The sequence below is a fragment of the Chaetodon trifascialis genome, chromosome 11 (assembly GCF_039877785.1).
Source record: "Chaetodon trifascialis isolate fChaTrf1 chromosome 11, fChaTrf1.hap1, whole genome shotgun sequence".
Classification (NCBI taxonomy): domain Eukaryota; kingdom Metazoa; phylum Chordata; class Actinopteri; order Chaetodontiformes; family Chaetodontidae; genus Chaetodon; species Chaetodon trifascialis.
The window spans coordinates 4,675,865-4,695,001 of record NC_092066.1 but is presented as its reverse complement, the minus strand read 5'-3'; the positions used below and the strand labels follow the sequence as shown (position 1 = coordinate 4,695,001).

Below are 19,137 nucleotides of genomic sequence, written 5' to 3'. Positions count from 1 at the left end.
TACAAACTTGATCCAACAGTATTAACACTTCAGCTTAATCAGTAACTTGGGGTTAGATAACATCCTAAAAACATGACAGTAGTGTTAGTCAACGGGCGCTTGTTGATCGGGGGTTACGTCACACAAAAAACGTTGGTGCATGCGTCTAAACCCAAGGTGCAGGTGCAGAACAAAAGCAGAATATGAAGTAAAGAAAAGGAGAGCTGCTCCATACACTGAATATTGAAAGCTCCCAAAATACTTCTGATGCAACAGTTTGACCTTCAAGGTCTTTGTCAGGCAGGTTTACTTCATAACATTGCATCACTGAATTACAGGATTTCTAACAGGAATATTTGAGTTTTTTCTCCCCCAAATAAAGAAAAAAACAATACCATGGAAGATAAAATAACTCAAGTTAGCTGCTTCGTACATCATCATGTCTTTATTTGTGTGTAAACAAACTCTGAAAAGAGCATCAGCCAGGTTCTTGATTATTGGCATTAACATGATTGATTTCTTTTGCAGTCATGGATAAAACATGATCACTCCTCTGCAAAAAAAAAAAAAGGTCTCCTTAAACAAGTCATGTCATCTTAAATTCTGTCCTGCAATCTTCTTTTCCACCAAAGTCTTAGAAATGACTGCACTCCCGTAACTCCAAACCAGCAGATCATTGCATTGATTTCAAAAAAGGAAAACTGCCCTTGGTCCAGTCGTGAAGAAGTGAAATAATCTCACTCCTGAACAGACTTTTTTTTGACAATAAATAAGATTTCAGGACTTGATGACGACTTATTTGTTAAAGGGGCCTTTTTTTGCAGTGTGTATAATAAATAACATGACACCACATGAACTGTCTGCGACCTCAGTTCAGTCTAGCAAGGTAACATCATCTCGTCTTACTTGGTGTATGCAGTGTTTCTCACTACTGTATAAGGTGCTGGGTGTGTGTGTGTCTGTGTGTGTGTGTGTGTGTGTCATTGCTTGGGAATGTGATTCGGTCATAATGTCTTGTTGGTGCAAGTATGTTGATGTGTTTGTGTTCAAGATTTGGACACGACCGGGTGTCCGGAGGCTTATCAGGTTAGTAGTTCATCAAATCATTAAACACGTAACAGGTGAAGAGCTGCAAAAATAACCTTCTTAAAAACAACAAATAAAACGTCCGCAGCGATCACAGCATTAGTGTTAAGCTCGGAGTGCAACATAATTCGCTTAGTCACTTCCATTGTACAGAAACAACAAATATATTTACAATCAAAACAAAAACACAGAATTCAGAACAAAAGAAATGTTACCACATTCAGAACCACAGACGAGTCATCGTGGGACTTACACTGAGTGACGATGTATCGCGTAGTGTGTGTTTGTGTTCATGTTACTGACCTGTTCAGACTGACGGGAGGCTTTGTGTGGTGGGTCGAGCTTTCTTTCACAAATACTCCACTGGCCTTAAGGTGAAGATACATCCAGCCAATAGGAAAAGCTCAGGGCCAGCCCCCATCATCAATGACAGAACACTGGACATATTTTCACCATGAAAGGTCCCAAATGATCAAACGAGCTGAGCAATATGGTGCTTTTGTGCCAATTACAGTGAATCTGAGCTCTGATGAGCTTACTTGTACAGTACATGCCAAACCTTTAGGCTTGCCATCCGCAGCTCTCACAGCCTGAAGCACTGTATTTTATTTAGGCTTATGTTGTTTTGCTTTCACAGATTGCACCTCGGCTAGCAAAGCGCAGACAGGCCTGAAGACTCGGCTCGTAGTCTGCTCCCAAGACAAACATGTGCAGTTTGTATGAATGAAAACTTACAAGAGAAAGCATTTCCAAAACACACCGGATACTCGCAGGGTTATAAGGAGGCAGATATTGATGTTTCTGCTGGCTCCATCTGTTTTGTTCCATATTTTGGTTTGTTTCAGAAAGCCAAGCCAAATAAAATCAACCAAGGTCAACGCAAGAGAGGGAGGATTATGCCTTATTTTGCTGTTTGTGACATGTCAATTGGAGATGGAAGCTGGCATTCTGGGAAAATAAATAATAAAAAGAAAGAAAGTTTTTAAAAAGTTAACCTATTGTTTTTTGTTCGGAGCGAAGAAAAAAAGCTGTTGGTGTTGTTGCGCTCTTGCGGGACCAGAACAGAATATCCATATTTTCGTGCAAAGTGGCGTGCATGTCACTTTTTCTTCGCTGAAACAAGGACAACAGTATGGAGAAAACCTGTTTACGGTCTGTCTTTGAAGAGAGAGGCTGGGATGTTTTCGACAAACTGCTTTCCGAGCTGTTGAAACTCTAAAAGAGCACCTTCCTTTTGTTGTGTGCCGGTATGCATTCGTGTGGCTGTCTATGTGTGTGTGTGTGTGTGTGGAATCCTTCTATCACACCTCCTTTAAGGCTTTCAAGCTGCTTTGGATCAAAGTCAGTCCCAGGGGATAATTCAGCATAAACACTGAGTTCAGAAACATCATAGCCTACCTTCACATAGTGCTGAATTTAATTTTCAAATTTCAACACCTACTTGATCTTTTGATTCACAAAAGGAGGCCGATGTCCCTCCAGCCGATCGTCTCCTACTGGCATCGATTTGTTAGCTTCATCTGACTTCATCGCCGCGTTTACAAAAAAAAATTTGCTTCTGAGTTTAAAAAATGTTAAACGCTCAAATGCTAAACCTAACGTCAAATTAGGATTGAAGGAGGAGCGCCCCCCCTAAACAAAAACAAGGGCAATATTCACATCTGAGACTTAGCTTTAAGCCCTCGTCTTAGAAGTTGCCAGAGTGCAACAGATGTCCCGCAGGCTAAATTTGAAAATTTATAAACAGCGCAGGGGGAGAGAGAAGAAGAAAAACTGCTATGTTAAAATGAACCCCACACTGGCCACAAGATTAGAACAGATAAACAGTACATCAGGCTATAGGCATCGTCATAATTACCGATAGATATAATAGCAGTCGCAGCCGCCGCCATCCAGTTTTAGAAACACGTTTGACTAAAAGGGAAGGGACAGGAGGAGGAGGAAGAGGAGGAGGAGGAGCAGGAGAACTTTTTCTTTCTGGAGTTGGATTTCAATAAATATTCTGTTTTTTTTTTCTTTTCTTTAAAGCCATCTTTTCTCCTGCCTGGCGGGCTGGGAAGAGGGTACAGCATGGTTGGGGAGGGGGGGCTCTATGTGAAGTTCTGGAGGGGCTGGCTGACCCTCATGCAGGCCCAGTAGAAAGCCCGAGCCAGGGTGACGAGAACCAGGAGCAGCAGCACAGCCCAGGAGGCGTAGATCCCCTGGTAGGTCTGAGCCTTCACCCACGTTCCAGCCTGAGGAGGGAAAGAGGAAGTTTCTGAATATCAGATGCTGCTCAAAAGGCCTTTTAAGGGAATTATAAGCACATTCTGTGTGTGTTATGGTGATTACAGCGAGCCGGCTCAAGTCCAATCAGGCTGAATGCAAAGAGCCGGAGAGCTAAATTGGGCTTGAAAATGTTCTATGCATTTATTATGTGACCCATTTATGTTGTCGCAAACTGTGCAAAATTCCTGCCAAGTATCCAGTGATTTTTACAGTTAAAAGACGAAGCAGTCGGGTTTTTATGACAGCATTAGAGCAGGTTTCCACCAAACACTCATCTCGCTTGTCAAGACATTTTCATGCAAAACAGACTAAAAGCTTCAGTGTATTTTATTTTTCCCCAGTCCACGATTAATCCACCTGCACCAGACTGATGCAGTGACGCTGAATTTTGCTGTTTGAAATGCCCAAATTTCATGGAGGAGCACATATTCGATACCGAGAAGTGACTGAGGGGTAAGAGAGAAAATAGCTTTCCCATCAAGTATTAAGTGTGCAGCTGCTCAGAAGAAAATTATTTAATGAAGATGGCAAAAGTGACTTTGAGAGAACCCACGGGGGTTTCTGAGAATATGGAAATATGAATTCCTGTTTCAAAGTCACAACAGCAGAGCGACGCTAATGTGGGTCGAAAAAGTCAAAAGATTCTCTTCCTGCTCTGACAGCCACAGATCTCTGGATGATACACAGCCCCGGCTCGGTTGATTAATGTTATCTACGATGAAGCATCACGTTTAAGTCCAGGACCAGACATCCAGATAAGGTGTTTCTCTCACCGTGAGGCGATCAAAACAGCACACGCAGGCTGAAAAATACTAAAAACATGCTGTAAACAAACACATAAGCCAGCCTGAAACGAGTCTCCTCTCTCCTCTCAGGGACTTTAACATTTCAGCTGGCATCTCTCAGCTCCGGCTGCTGAGTCCGGGGCCCACCACAGCTCCAGAACAGCTATTACAGCTCTTATGGTGATGAATCTCCTTATAACTACCTTCAATACTTAACTACCTTCAAGTACTATTAAACCACTGCTTCCTTGTTCCTAATTAAATGCTGTCTGGAAACCGAGTTTGATCCGTTACTTGTCTTGGGTAGCTGCCGATAAAGTTGGGATTAAACTGTCAGAATCCTTGCCCTTGCTCCATTCTTATAATTAAACAACCTTTTTATTACGCGTAACGTGATCTCCAACGTTGTGACATTTGTTGCCGCCACACCGGCATCATGCAATGTGTTCAATACAGCGTTTTTATTGTGTGCACGTAGCTGACTCTCCATGCTGGCAGGCGCGTATGCGCCCTGTGTGCAGTGTGTCTATACTGTGAGCTGCCGTTTCATGCTCATCTTGCACCCTCTGCTGTTTATGAGGCAGAATGTTTCAACCGTCCAGCTCTTTCTATGCATCCATGTTTATTTTTAGACTCCCGCGCTCATTATTTTTTCTGAAGACTGTCTTCATTATTGGGAGATTATTCTGCTGCTGGGTTTTAACCATTTCAATAAGAGCAAGAACTAAAATAGACAAGATGAGATGCACTGTAAGTCTTGCATGCTTGCATCCACGTACAATAAAAGAGTAGAATAAGAAACAGAAGCTCAAAACTAGCGAGGCATTATATAATCTCCTCTGCTATTCGGAGGGTGTTGAGGCTGGTGTTGAGACCTGAACACTGCTTACAGTTACACCAGGCTGTGTGTGTGTGATATATCTCACTGACAAATAGAGGCCTGTCACCCGGCGTCTGCACAGCGGCTGGGAGGTGCACACCCTCCATGTTAAACAAGCGACAACAGCAGCAGAGATTGTTATCGCGCCGCGTCTTCTTACTGCTGTCGTTTTGTCTGCAGCTGAAAGGTTTACACAGTCTGAACCGAAAAGGGAGGACAGATTTAGAAAAGATGAGACAATAGCTCCACTATGTTTTCTGTTATTATTAGTCTGCTGAAAAGGTTAATTCAACAACAACCAGCAGCTATTGATAATCTATTATGAACACTGACAAGGTCTCCATCTTTTGGATGTTAGGAAGGGGTCTGGGGGGCGTCCACTCACCATCAAGCCGGCGGTGGAGATGCTGAATAGCAAGCAGAGTAGAAAACACCACAAGCTCCGCCTCCGGGGATACCTCTGACCAATGGAGGAGCTGCAGGGCCGACAGAGGAGAGGCGCCATCATTAGGACATGAGATTAAATACAGCACCATGCTATGAGCCTGTGTTTTTAGAATAAGCCTCTTTCACGGCAGAATTTTGACTCGTCACAATGGGATTACTAATAACACTAAAGACGGCTCCGTTCCATTCAAGCTCCCGGTAAACCATGACAGTGAGGCAGCATGCACAAACCCTGAAACTGAGGCAGCTAAATGGAATGAAGCCATTCCCTTAATTCTATTCCCATTTCCTACTGCGACCTGTCAACACATATTCTGTGAAAAAAACTTTTAAACAAGGTGTGGAGGGTTAAAATGTATTTGGCATCTTAAAAAACACAGAAATGAGTCGAGGAATAATCAATCAATAATAATAGTTTGTATATTTTTGGGGATGTGATAACTCTTGTTAGAAGTGCCGGGCTGAAACAACACATGAAGCCTGACGGTGATACACCTGCAGAGACTCAGCTTCCAGCAGCACCTGTCCAGGTTCAATCCAGCATCTGGAGCCATTTTAAGTTTGACAAGTTTAAGCCTGATGACTAAAGCTGATTGTAAAGACTGTCATGGCACACTGTGTTCACTAAAATACGATGAAACGCACATATCAGGCCAGAAATTACACACACTGTAATATCAAACTGTAACATCACACATTTATCCATGCTTGAAATAATAATTGAGATTGGCATCTGAAGAGTTCATACAGGATCATATCTGGTTATGCCTGCTAGTTCCCGTCCCTAAAGTCCTGTGAACTTTGCTCCCCACGTTAGGAAGCTGGTGGACATACTCGTCATAGAGGAATGTGATTAGCAGCAAAGTTCAGGGTAAATCCTCAGGTGCTAAATCTCACAGATCAGACTCTCTGAGGCTGGTGAGGGAAATGTTTTGAGGTCAGAGACAGTCACGCAAACAGGATGCTGTGTCCTTCAGAAAGACCCTGAAGCCGTTACCGACTCGCTCTTTCACAGAGTTAAAGCTTCAGCTCGACGCCTGAGGATGTAAATCTGCGCTGTAAAAGCAGAGAGACTGAGGCGATGCAGTGGATGAAGTGCTCAGAGCTACTTACACTTTCCTGCAGTGTGGGCACCTGGCCAGCGTCCGGTCTGTGAACTCTGTCCACTGGAATTAAGAGGAGACAGACATGTGTCCTTCAGCTTCAGCGAAAAACCAGCGTGCATCTTTGAGAAGACAAGACCTTTAAGAAGTGCACTCCCTGTAATCACAACTGCTGCTCATTCGAATTTGAGATGTGTTTGATGTGCTTGTCCCGGCCACAGCGTCTTTATATTAGCGACCTGATCGGAGGTGTTAGAATGACTGATGGAGGAGGCGTGAAGGGCCCTGTTTGATGAGGGGTGTTTGCCATTGAACCGACTGGGTGAACAGATTGCAGTGAAATAACTGATTAACAGAGGAACTGTCTTTAAAGTCTGTAAAATGTGAGAAATAGGTTAAAAAAAATGCCTGACTGACCAAACAAACCAAAACACAAAGGTATTAAACTCGCAATGATATTACACAAAAAGAAGAAAAGCAACACTCCTCACATCTGATAGCTGGAAGCGGCGAATGTTTAGCATCTTCGCTTGATGAATGACTTAAATGATCCATTGTTGCACTGATGGGGCTCGTTCTTTGACTGCGAGTAAATGTCTCGTGGAGGCAACACACAACTTAATGATAAATTCCTTGTCGAATTACAGATGGTCTTTAAATTGGACCGTGGATTTAAATACGCCTGCTGCTGCTGCACGGATTGATGACATATTTTAAGAAATCTAACACAACCATCGCAGCTCTTGCCAACAGGCGCTGCATGCCGTCCAAAAAATGAGAAAGAAAAATAGTCTTCTTTTCGTGGAGCAGACATTTATTCCCTCCCTAACACTGGGGTGGGATACATTTGTAAAGCCTGCAGAGCAGGATGCATTGTGCATGCTGTACATTCTTCTTGTCCTGAAAAAACACTCTGTATGGGAAGCACAGAGAACATTATCACCAGATCTGCCACAAAAGGATCACTGCAACGCCACCCAGGGCACAGATTTGTATTTTCACTCAGCCGGCCTGTCTTTAAACAGGTAGGAAAGGTCCGACTGAATGCTAAACAGCCTGGACCATCTATCTAACCTCTCTTTATAACTCCATTCTTCTCCTCTGCAGCTGTCACCCTCCTTTCTTTCCTCATGCATCCAAAACATCTTTACCTGTCCCACACATTGTTAAAGAGCAGTAAGTTAAATTTTCACTTCCCCTTTAGCAAAAAATGGCCCCGATATATCAGCAGAGAGTTGATAGGGCTATTGATCCACACCAGTAACTCAACATTTACTTGGTGTGCTGTTGAGATGTTTTGGCCTTGCAGTAATTCACTTGTCTGGCCGTGCAGCAGCTCGCTTCACAGCAGACGCCTCGCAGGCCTACTGAAAGTGTCACAAGATATTTCTGCTCAAGATCATATCAGATAAACGTGAAAGCCAATAAAGAAAATGCCAAGGCTGTTTTCTTATTCAGCTGTTCTGCATAGTGATGCATCATCTCTTGGTAAACATCTTTATTGGATCTTGGCTCTCGGCAGGGAGGGTCATCTTATTGGTTGCGTCTTATTCAGATGTATGTCGCTCACAGGGAGCGGAGAGGTGGCGAGCCGTGCCACAGGTTTCAGAAACAGGACTGTGCTGATGTTCGAATTCCTACTGATTAGGAATTGTCCTGAGATTGGAAATATATTTCAAACCCTATGATAGGAATCCCAGGACATTTAGCACACATGCGTACAAACCTCTGAGCTCAGACTATTTCATTAAATGCACTGCAACGGGTCAAGAAGGATTAATCTTGGAGTCTTGGAGGATTAATCTTTTTTTGTGCAATCCGAATGTGAAATTTTCACCATTAGAGAACAGAGAGTGTGGTACCAGGAAGGTGTTGCTGCAGTGTCCACAGGAGACGCGGGCTCCGGCTGGCTGGGGGTCAGGACTGGCCGGACCAGGATGAACTGGACCCAGATTAATTATCCTCTTACTGGAAAGAGACAGATTCACAAAGTCAGCATTCACACCACGAGATACCATTCAGTGCAAGCAGCTCACAATCACTGCCGGATGCTGTGAGCTGACAGCAGTTTCACCTTCTGGGACCCATCAGCAGCCGGTCCTCCTGTTACCGCTATCAGTGCTTTTCTAGATCCAGCTTCCTCAGACAGCAACACCAGCTCAGAGTCACTGATCAGACAGCAGCGGAGACATGTCTGGTTTAGTCAGCACGTCTGGTTTGAATGCAAAACAGTGGCAGCGGAGGTAAACTCTCGATTCATGGCAGGAAAAGTGGCCGATGTGGAATATAGACAAACTTTTAGCATCACTTTAACAAAATGGGTAACCTGTGGTCAACTGTGATGAAACCAGAGTCCCAGAAGTCAGCTATGACAGTTCAAGTTTGTTTCTCTGCCAACGAATGGCGTCTCTTCCAATTTTAAGCATATCTGGGAGACAAAACTCAAAATGCGGTGAGGGTGTTTTCAAAGAAAGTTAAACTGGAGCTCATTTGTCAAAGCAAATCACTGGTTAACGGGGAAGTTGTGAATATTTTTTAGTACATTTCATTTGGTTTGAAAAACATTTATTTCTTGCCTGGCGCATTCATGACAAACTGTAAAATATTTTAACATGGAAACCTAAATTAGCCCTCAGTCGCTCCTTATGATGTGCACTGAGGCTGACAGGTGAATTATGTGTTTCAGATCTTTATGACGAGAGATTTTATGATGTATAGTTTCAAATTATGCACATTTAGCAGCAGAGAATTAAAAAAAAAAAAAAAACGAGCTAAAAATGTTTCTCTTGCACATTTTATGCCTCGGGCGTAAACAAGGAATCTTATCTGTCTTACCAATTACACTAGGCTGCAGCAGTGTGATGTTCAGACGAGCTGCCAAAGCCGAACATTTCCACTGACTGACATCAGTCTCGTGTTTTTTTCACAACACATTCACATCTGTTTGACCTGTGAAGTGTTTTGTGACTTTTTGTTTAGCTTATTTCCTGACAGAAGGCGTAACTGTAACTCGTGGAGGAGGCTGCTGTGCTGATCTGGACACTGTGGCAGAAGGTGTATAATCAAAGCAGCGTTGCATGAATTCTGTGCTACTTTACACTCATGGCACTTATTGTACACTACCCATACTGACAGCCCTCTCATAATACGGCCGACACGCTGAAGTGAAACACATGGTGTAGCTCTTCTAATGAGGCTGGTATTTCCTCATCTGGCTGGCTGAGCACTGGATGTAAACTGTGCTGGGAGCACAGCCTTAATTGAGGACTGCTGCTCCCACTGCACCTTGTTTCCTCTGCTTCACTTCTCTCTCACACAGACACACAGCATACCTGCAGTCTCACACACACACACACTTGGAGAGAATTCCTCACCAATATGGCCGAGGACAGGCGATCCTCTGGGAAGTGACTTTGCAGATAAGCAGACAGTTGCAGGGGCAGCGAACGTACTTCTTCCCTGCTGGGGCGTTCTTAATGGGCTGCAGAGGGAGACAGAGAGGCGCAGGAGGATGAGATATGAAGGCAGCAGAACCACGCATTAGAATAGGAGTCGATAACAAGCCAATTATTCTTGATGGACGAGAATTAACCAGTACGACGTGAGGGAGAGGAGTATTCTGGGAGATATTGGAAGTGACGGCGCTGCAGTTGCAGGTACGGGACCGAGGGACAGTTCAGGAGCTGTTGAGTGTGACAGCACAGCATCAAGCGCTCACGGTTTGTAATCCCATCCACTTATTTCAGAGGACAGTAAAGGCCTTGAGAGGCCCTCTGAAAAGCAAAGGGTATTGAGCACTGCTTCTAACTTTAATATCAACATAGAGGGAGATACAGATTAAAGGCTACAAACATGTTTAGGCCACAGACTTGCATATGAAGGATTATTAACAGTTTATTTGAGGATTTTTTTTGTTGCTGGTTTAAGTTTTCTACACACACACACACATATATATATATATATATATATATATATACACTAATATCTCCACAATATCTCTATAATATCTCGACCAGAAAAAGGTGGCTTGCTCCCTCCAGGCTGGGGGAGAGTTCCTGCCTCAAGTGGAGGAGTTTAAGTATCTTGGGATCCTGTTCATGAGTGAAGGAAGGATGGAGCGTGAGATTGACAGGCGGATCGGTGCAGCAGCAACAGTAATGCGGTCGCTGTATCGGTCTGTCGTGGTGAAGAAGGAGCTGAGCCAAAAGGCAAAGCTCTCGATTTACTGGTCAATCTACGTTCCCACCCTCACCTATGGTCATGAACTTTGGGTCATGAACGAAAGAACGAGGTCCTGGACACAAGCGGCTGAAATGAGTTTCCTCCGCAGGGTGGCAGGGCACTCCCTTAGAGACAGGGTGAGGAGCTCTGTCACCCGGGAGGAGCTCAGAGTAGAGTCGCTGCTCCTCCACATCAAGAGGAGTCAGCTGAGGTGGCTCGGGCATCTTTATCGGATGCCCCCTGGACGCCTCCCTAGGGAGGTGTTCCAGGCATGCCCCACCGGGAAGAGACCCCAGGGAAGACCCAGGACACACTGGAGTGACTATGTCGCTCGGCTGGCCTGGGAACGCCTCGGGATCCCCCCGGAAGAGCTAGAGGAAGTGTCCGGGGAGAGGGAAGTTTGGGCATCCCTGCTCAGACTGCTGCCCCCGCGACCCGGCTGAAGCGGGAGAAGATGGATGGATGGATGGATGGATAATATCTCTACAGAAACAGGTTGCTTCATCCCCAAATCCCCCAATTCTGTTCTTGTATAGTGCATGCTGTACACTGTGCCTGTATTCTTTTAACTACCGAGTATGTCTTGTTGGTGCAGCCCACTTTGTGTCATCCAGGTCTGCAGGCTGACATCAGCTATCAAGGACGTCGTCTGAGCTCACAGACAATGGAAACTTTAATCTGTGTTTCACACAAGCACAACTACACAAATCGCACAGCTTCCTCTGGGCTCAATACAACACCCTGCTGTCTGTCCCGCTGATGGCTCTCTCCCCTGCATCATTAAACGCACACTAACCAGATCTGACTGAGCCCTGTGACTTTCCTGCTCCGTTATCAATTTCACTCACAATAGCGATGGGAGGGACGTTTTCATCTGCGCTGAAGGGACAGGAGGTAATGACAGGGAGGGAAAATGAATGCTACAAGTAATCATCGTGTGGTGGACTGACAATTTTCAGTCACCTTTAGTCATCGAAGCTGCCATATGAAGACGTGTCAGTGCTAACGTTTATAACGCGTGCAATGCTGTCTTGAAATAAAGCTGTGAGGAAGGTTTAAATGTTCAGACGTCGTTTGAACGCTTTCAGAGAAGTGCTGGTTCAACTGCGCGGTCACTTTAGAGGCTGAAGTTTGTGCTGCAGTTCAACTCTGTTACATAATCCTGACAGGTGTTTCGATTATTCAGCCAGTTTTATGACTAAATCTAAATCAGGAAACTAACCTGTCCATAAAGGTATGCTGTTCTTTGTGATTAAATAAGTTGTGCAACTTTTCTCTGACGTCTCAACATGTGATCAACTCCCTTTCACTTCGGCTGAGCTGCTCTGATTATAACCATTAACTGCAATAAAGACACTTTTCGCAACGTAAATCTGCGGCAGCAAAACAACCATTTATACTGTTGACTTGCAACTACTCGCATCGATTGTCATCCCACCTCAGCTGTCAAATTAAAGCCGGGTTAGATGCAACTGTTATGTTAAAAACAACACGTCCGATTTATCAGCCTAATTAACAAAGTGAGACTGACACGAAGACGAATGTCCCATTAACTCCACTAAAGACGCTGTAGATCAAAGCTATCAAATGATAATTGCTGTCCCACAGACACTACAGTCACATACTTTGCCTCCTGTCCACATTCCTGCACAAGTCTCTGGATTTGAGCCAGTTCTTGGGTCTAACACATGTCTGTATGAAGCTACTTCCATCTGTACTGCTAATGATGCATGTGTGCACATCCACACGAATTTCAATCTAAATGCAACCTCATCTGTGTTTTGTAAGTCTGTGGCCAACAATCTACATTTGCACACCCTGGGCATATTTCTCTGCATCTGCATATGTTCCTTTCATCTGTAAATTGCTCACACTGCCAGCTGGTACATCTGGGAACATTTCAGATTTTCTCCTCCATCTGTACACCGATTCGCACAGCCAGTCATACACAGTCGCGGAGACCCTTCAACCTGTGAATCTGACAGTGATGGCTGTTGAAATTACATGCTGCATTATCGTCAGCACGACTCTCCGATTGGATCAATCATTTAGATCACTTTCTCTGTGCGACTTGCTTCCTCGAAGAGATTGTTTTCATAAACCAGGAAAGCAGCTGTGCATCCCTTTTTTGTTGTTGTTGTTGTGTCTTGACTCAGTCTTGGTCAGAAATCCTGGCATTTTGTTTAGGAGTAAAAGCCATAAAGACAAACATGTCATGCAAACTTACAGGTGACTCATTCACAGTACCTGTCGTGCTGAATTATCATTCAATCTTAAGGCATGGGTAAACCAAATTATCTCTAGCCACTGGCATTAATAAATCAAAGTATTACATGTGCTTTTAGTCTATCTTGCCTGACTGATGGACCCGAAAAGAGCACAGAAAAATTTTGTTAAGTGCAGTAAGATCAAAAAACTGTATCTGGACTTCATAACACCAAAGAAGAGCGAATATTAAGCACGTCTAATGGATCAGAAGATGAACGAGGGGACGAGGACTTACAGTGCACCATCTTTACAGTAAGCCTCACTGTGAGTCTCTGTACAGCTTCAACTGACATCACACTCCCTGACCAAATCAAGCAGATTAAATTAACAAAGAAACCCCTCCCCCCCAGTTTTGGATGAACCAAATTACACCAGTTAGGAGGGTGCGTGTCCCTAAATCTCCTGAAAAACAACTGTCTTCATGCCTGTAAACCTGGTGGGTAGCAATCAGAGCGACACTTACAAAGACTTCCCCTGTTTATAATCAAATTTCTACATGTTTTATGGTGTTTAAATACTCAACGCTACAGGGGGCACAGCCACCCAAGCCGGTCTAGACCTGACAGGTCAGCCTGGGTTTGGACAAAAATTTGGAAGTAATGTTCAGGTTGGGTTCAATCACATCGGATGTGCTAGCTTACGTGATACTCTGCAACAGTCAATGGTAAGACTTAAATTCTATTACAGTCTTAACTGCTAATGACACTACGTAATATGTGTGCATGAAATCTACCTTTAGCCTACATAAACAAAGCCTTCAGTCGCACTCTACTATATACTGTACTTCTGAAGTGTTGGTTCAGCTGTACAACTGAAACGCTGCACAGGAACCACTTTCCACCACAGCATGTTTTCATGGGGATAACGTGAACTGACCTAACTGTTCTCTGAGGATTACTTAGAGTTATGAGCATAATGGTTCTGGAAACAGATGCAACTGAATTTTCACTGGTTTGAGCACCAAAAACAAAATTACATTCACCTCCACTGGCTTGTGGTGGAGGCAGAAACCTTAGAAACATACATCTCAAAAACTGGCTTCAATAAAACCAAAACCTCTGCGTGAGTAGACACCACTGGAGGTTCATGAGAGGAATTGTGTTTTTTTGTAATTTGTGTGAAACTACCCTTTAAAGACAGGATGCTGGTCAAGTATGTGAAGCAACTGCATACATGTGTGTGTCTGTGTGTGTCTGTGTCTGTGTGCGCTACATGTGGCAATACAGATTGCTCCAGAAACCCACCGTGGCTTCATTGCAGACCCCGCACTTCACCACATGCTGGTGGGTCTTCCCCTCCACAGAGATCAGGCTCTGACACACCCGGCAGCTGATAACAGGGGCGCTGCCACTCTCCGGGGAGGTGAGAGGGGAGTAGGGCGGAGGATCCTCCCCTAGGAGCACCGAGGGCTGGGTCGGGCTGGGGAATGGAGGGAAGTCTGCACAGAGAGGGAGACAAGGAAGGGAAAGGGACAAAATGATAAATGCAAAAGTAGTGCGATCAGTGGAAAATGAATGGATTGTGGAGGGAACGCAGTCACAAGAGTTGCGCAATGAACAGGAAAAAAGCGCCTCAACTCCCATGACAAGTAACCTCTTAAGTTATGATTAACAAGATAATAAGATTTGGTCTCGAGTTCAACTGAAAGGAGCTTTAGAAGAAAAACACTCCTGGAATGTGGAGCGGGGTTAGTTTCAGCAAATAAGAGTATTTGTGTGACAGAGAGAGAGAAGTGTGAGAAACAATGAGCAAGTAAATGGGACAGTTTCACCTGGAGGTCACGTGCAACATACAGTAAAACCTGCTCTACATTTCTAACGAGCAGGGTGAATGAGTGGTGTAGTGCTTAGAGCTGCTTGTGGGAGCAAAACACAATTAGGAGCCGTATCGCATGCCTTTTCCAATAAGGGATTTAGACACTGGCCCTCCCTACGTGAGCTGTGATTGGTCGCAGCTCGCTCTTGCAGCATCCCTCAGAAGCCACCGTAATGGCTTCCTCATGTGTCAATCAAATCAGGTGTTCTCAGATGCTATCTAGCTAAGCGGTACAATTATCTTGCTTGCAAATGCAGTGAGTGCCATTCAGTTGTTGAAATACATGCAACAACTGCTGTTAAGGAACGTAAACGAAATATAAATTTGTTGATTATAATACTGAGCTGCAAGCTTGAAGCTTTGCTTATGGTTTGCCGGTGCTAAGTAGAGCTAGCTACCAAGCTAACATAACGTTTGCTAGGCTAGGTTAACTCGTTAGCACAATGGTGATTCCCCTTAAGTCTCTGCTTCACGACGTGATTGCTAAGCAGCATATGTCACCCGTCAAGAGATGCTTACAAAGAAATGCTCTGAACCTTAAATTATATCCTGCACAAACACAGTCACGACAGGCTGCTTCTTTGTCACTGCCACAGCTGAGCTAAAAGGCTAACCAGAATGCTCAGTCAGTAGAGGCTAACCTAAGCTAGGGTAGGCTAGCTCAGGCTGGAGTCGGGTGGAGGAGAGAGCACCATGGATACTCACTCTTTGGTTTGTTGGGCACACCGTAGGGCGCCGCACCGGGAGACACCCCGCCGTTACCGCTGCCAAGAGCACCATCTCCCAGATCTGATAGCAACGGGGACCTCTCGCCGTCCGCCATACCGAGAGTGAGGCGTGGGGGAGAGAGTTGGAGCGTGAGCGCAGACCGATACGGTGTTGTATTGTTGTGTCGGAAATGCAGGCGTCACATGATCACACCACCGCTGCTGCGGTAACGATGCTCGGAGGTGTGGCACTGCACACCAAGGGATGCCCCGACACACGACATAAGTGTTAGTCATGTTTAGTGAAGGCCGACCAGTGAAAGATGTCTTTTCATTTTCCAACACTGGCCTGTCTGTGTTACTTTTAAACTGGAATGAAGTGGCAATATGCAACTTTCATTTCAAGCCTTAAAATTAAACTTTTTTGCATGAATATTAACATCCAGACTTCCAAGCTGTCTACTTTTCCCTCATTACACTGGACAGCTTTACTGGAGCAGTTACAGACCAGGTTTGCGTGCTCAAATGTTAGGTGTTGCTGCCCTGAAACAATTAAAATGTGGATGATATGCTTTTAAAGAAAGTACAAACCATCAGTTCGGACTTTTTCAAGTTTTTCTAAATATAATATGCTTACATGCTCATGTGTATATATCAGAAGAGTCATTGGCTGCTTCCCAAAGTGACAGCGACCAATTATTACATTTAAGCATTTTATTAAGACTTGAAACCATTTGAACCTATCCTTTAAAGTTTCCTTAAATACTCTCTATTTTAGGTACCAGTTTACTATAGGGGCTATTACATGCATTATGATTGTAGCATGCATCATAAAGGTATCAGCCTAAAATTATGGGCATGTGTTTATTATCTTCAACTACCTGTGGTTTTCCAGTAATAAAGCAACCACACGATAAGAATGTATTAGAAACAAGTGTATTTTAAAACTCAGAGAATCAGTGGAGGCAGATGTAAAAATAGGAAGAAATCAACATTCACAGAGTGCAAATTACAGATAAACAGGTTATGCATATGCTTATCACTTCTCAAGCCATCTCTTTCTTTGACCCATAAACAGTGTGCGTCATGTCCTCTGTCCACTGGTTTCAGATCTTTGTCTTTTGAATACTTGTCAGCTGTTGTCATTCTGTCTCATGGCATGTTGATAAAATCCATGGGGCGTTTCATTAGTAGAGTCACCTCCAGTTCTTCCCTCTCACTGAAGAACTGAGCCTTTCCTTGGTGGCTGTGGATCGGATGTGGGAGATGAAGACCCAGTTTACTGAAGAGAGGAGAGAAGACAGAGAGAGAGAGGTGGCGGGAGAGAGTGCGTATCGGATAGAGGAGCATATTAAAAGCAGTGTGAAACAGCACTAAAAGCTCAGATCATGATGTGAACCTCTGATTAAAAGGAAATGTCTGGAAATGGAGCTTTTGGTCTGAGCTGCTGCTGCCTTGTCTTGAGGGGATTCAAAATGAAAGAGAACATTTTCAAAGCATCCTTTACTATTTTGGCGTCCGCAGATCAAGGAACTTCTCTTTTACATCCAGGACCACATCTGTTGCTTTAGTGTCTGGCAGTTTGATTTTCACCTGAGAGAAGAAAGTCAGCATCTTAAATATTGTACACTACAGTACGTGCATTTAAATCTGCACTTTTATTCAAACAGGATAATGTTCCACTTGTATTATCCTGGGTGTGTCATTTTCTCACTATTATTAACGTGCATGCATGTCTTCTCATTTCTAATGCAGGGTCTGATAAAAGTTTGAAAAACTATCAAAGTCTGTAAAAGTAGTGACATTTCTTTCCTGTAGTCTCTCATTGTATGATTATCGAACTGATCTGATTTCCAAACAGTTCCACTTTCTCTCCCTCGTCTGTGCTGCTTAACAGTTGGGTTTTATGCCCCTTAACATTTCATCATACTGTCCACAAAGAGTTTCTTGATATATTCTGATTGCGTGCCCCGCCTGATCACATCTTTGAACATTTCATTTTTCTCAGTTAAGAAACAGTACACTGAGTGAGGTATAAATATCCAGTGGCGGTCAATAAGTTACCAGCATGGCTTCACAGCACATGGAGGATGGGTCCTTTCCGTTCAAGCCCAAGAACAGATCCTCTGTCCCCACACTCTGCTTCAGGATTATTTCATACCTGAACACAAAGGTTATACACACACTTCAGCAGGGATGCACAAACATCAATAGAGTATTAATCTGCTTAAACTTATTTGACATCACATTACACAGAATTAATAGAGAAAACAACAATAAACAGAAAGAAGCTTAAAGCTCAAATAAAGTGAAGAAGAGGATGAGGACTTCAGTGAGCTCAGTGGAGAGATCTCTGATGTCTGCTTTTCCCAGTGTTTGACCCCCTCACATCAGTGGAGCCTCGGGTGTGTGTTACGGTCTGTCTTACTCAGGCTGTGGCCGCGGGTCAGCAAGATCATCATACTGGGAGCCTTCAGCCACCTCTTCCTCGCTCCAGATGTCTTTGCTGTTCTTCACATAGGCTGTGGACACTAAATAAACAACGCAGATGTAAACCCTGTTTGAACCTTTCATCAGACCACCTGAGTTACTAAAAAGACTCTGGTGTTACCTGCAAGAAATACAAAACATTACCTTCCTTATCTTCTTTGGGTCGGGGGCCAATGTGTCCTGGACCAAGTCGTGCACAGGCTGTCACGTTCTGTTGAGATTAACTGATGTTACTTTAAACCAACAGAGTTTTAGTTTAAATAAGCGCTCATGGTGTCCAGTCATTAAATCTGCAGTCACTATGAGGCAATTATGCACAATAAATATGTGATAAAAACCGATATAAGCAAATTATTAAACTGCTAGCAAGACTTCAGAAACATGTACCTTAGCACTAAGGCTAAGTGAACTGAATGAGCAGTTAAAACGGGGGCAGAGAGTTCACCTCTTCATCCTCCTCCTCCTCCTGCTGCTGGGTTGACAACAAGGCAGACAGAGCCTGCAGGCTCTGGACGGATGAAACTCCAAGACACTCCATTCAGAAAAAACACAAATGTACGCTCAGGTAAACAGGTAAAGGCAGTAAAAACTAGCGTTAGCCTGTTGGCTAATGTAGCTAATGGACGTATGGACTGTTGCTGTTGACGCTTTCCGTTTCCCTGGAGACGACCGTGCTGCCATGGGAACCAGTGACGTCACACACGGAACAGACACCTGGAACAAATGAATGAGCAATGAAAACTGGAGCGAGCAGAAAGTTCACAACAAGGCCGTTAAACTAAAAACAAAAGCCTCAGAGGTGTTATTAACGGGAGACGAAGTGGAATAAGCGCAAGCGCAGTAATAACCAGGTAAAAAGAAAACACCTGGAAATATCCAACCTCTGCTGGTGATGACGTATTCAAATGAAACCAGATTTCGTTGGTCTGATTAAAGAAGAAGAAAACGCTGTGAATCGAAGGAACTACATAATATTATTGCAAAATCCCGTCTCAAATTATTGTATTATTGTACACAATTTGAATGTCATTACTGACGCATTAACGTATAACAGCATTTTAATATTAACTTTTGCTGAGGTGGAGCCA

The 19,137-nt window shown here is 43.9% G+C and overlaps 2 protein-coding genes across 2 annotated transcripts; both read right to left on the bottom strand.

The window, feature by feature from the left end:
* Positions 1–405: 405 nt before the first annotated feature.
* On the bottom strand, positions 406–15,791 carry pip4p1a (phosphatidylinositol-4,5-bisphosphate 4-phosphatase 1a). The gene is made up of 7 exons (XM_070974829.1): positions 15,558–15,791; positions 14,282–14,475; positions 9,923–10,029; positions 8,411–8,516; positions 6,559–6,611; positions 5,384–5,474; positions 406–3,299 (listed from the first exon to the last, which is right to left on the bottom strand). Exons 1-7 carry the CDS (start codon positions 15,673–15,675, stop codon positions 3,156–3,158), a joined length of 813 nt encoding a protein of 270 aa, XP_070830930.1. The 5' UTR covers positions 15,676–15,791; the 3' UTR covers positions 406–3,155.
* A 687-nt stretch (positions 15,792–16,478) lies between these two features.
* Positions 16,479–18,710, bottom strand: dnaaf6 (dynein axonemal assembly factor 6). Its single transcript, XM_070974848.1, has 6 exons — positions 18,495–18,710; positions 18,194–18,260; positions 17,988–18,090; positions 17,624–17,720; positions 17,067–17,152; positions 16,479–16,841 (listed from the first exon to the last, which is right to left on the bottom strand). Exons 1-6 carry the CDS (start codon positions 18,585–18,587, stop codon positions 16,712–16,714), a joined length of 576 nt encoding a protein of 191 aa, XP_070830949.1. The 5' UTR covers positions 18,588–18,710; the 3' UTR covers positions 16,479–16,711.
* Positions 18,711–19,137: the final 427 nt, after the last annotated feature.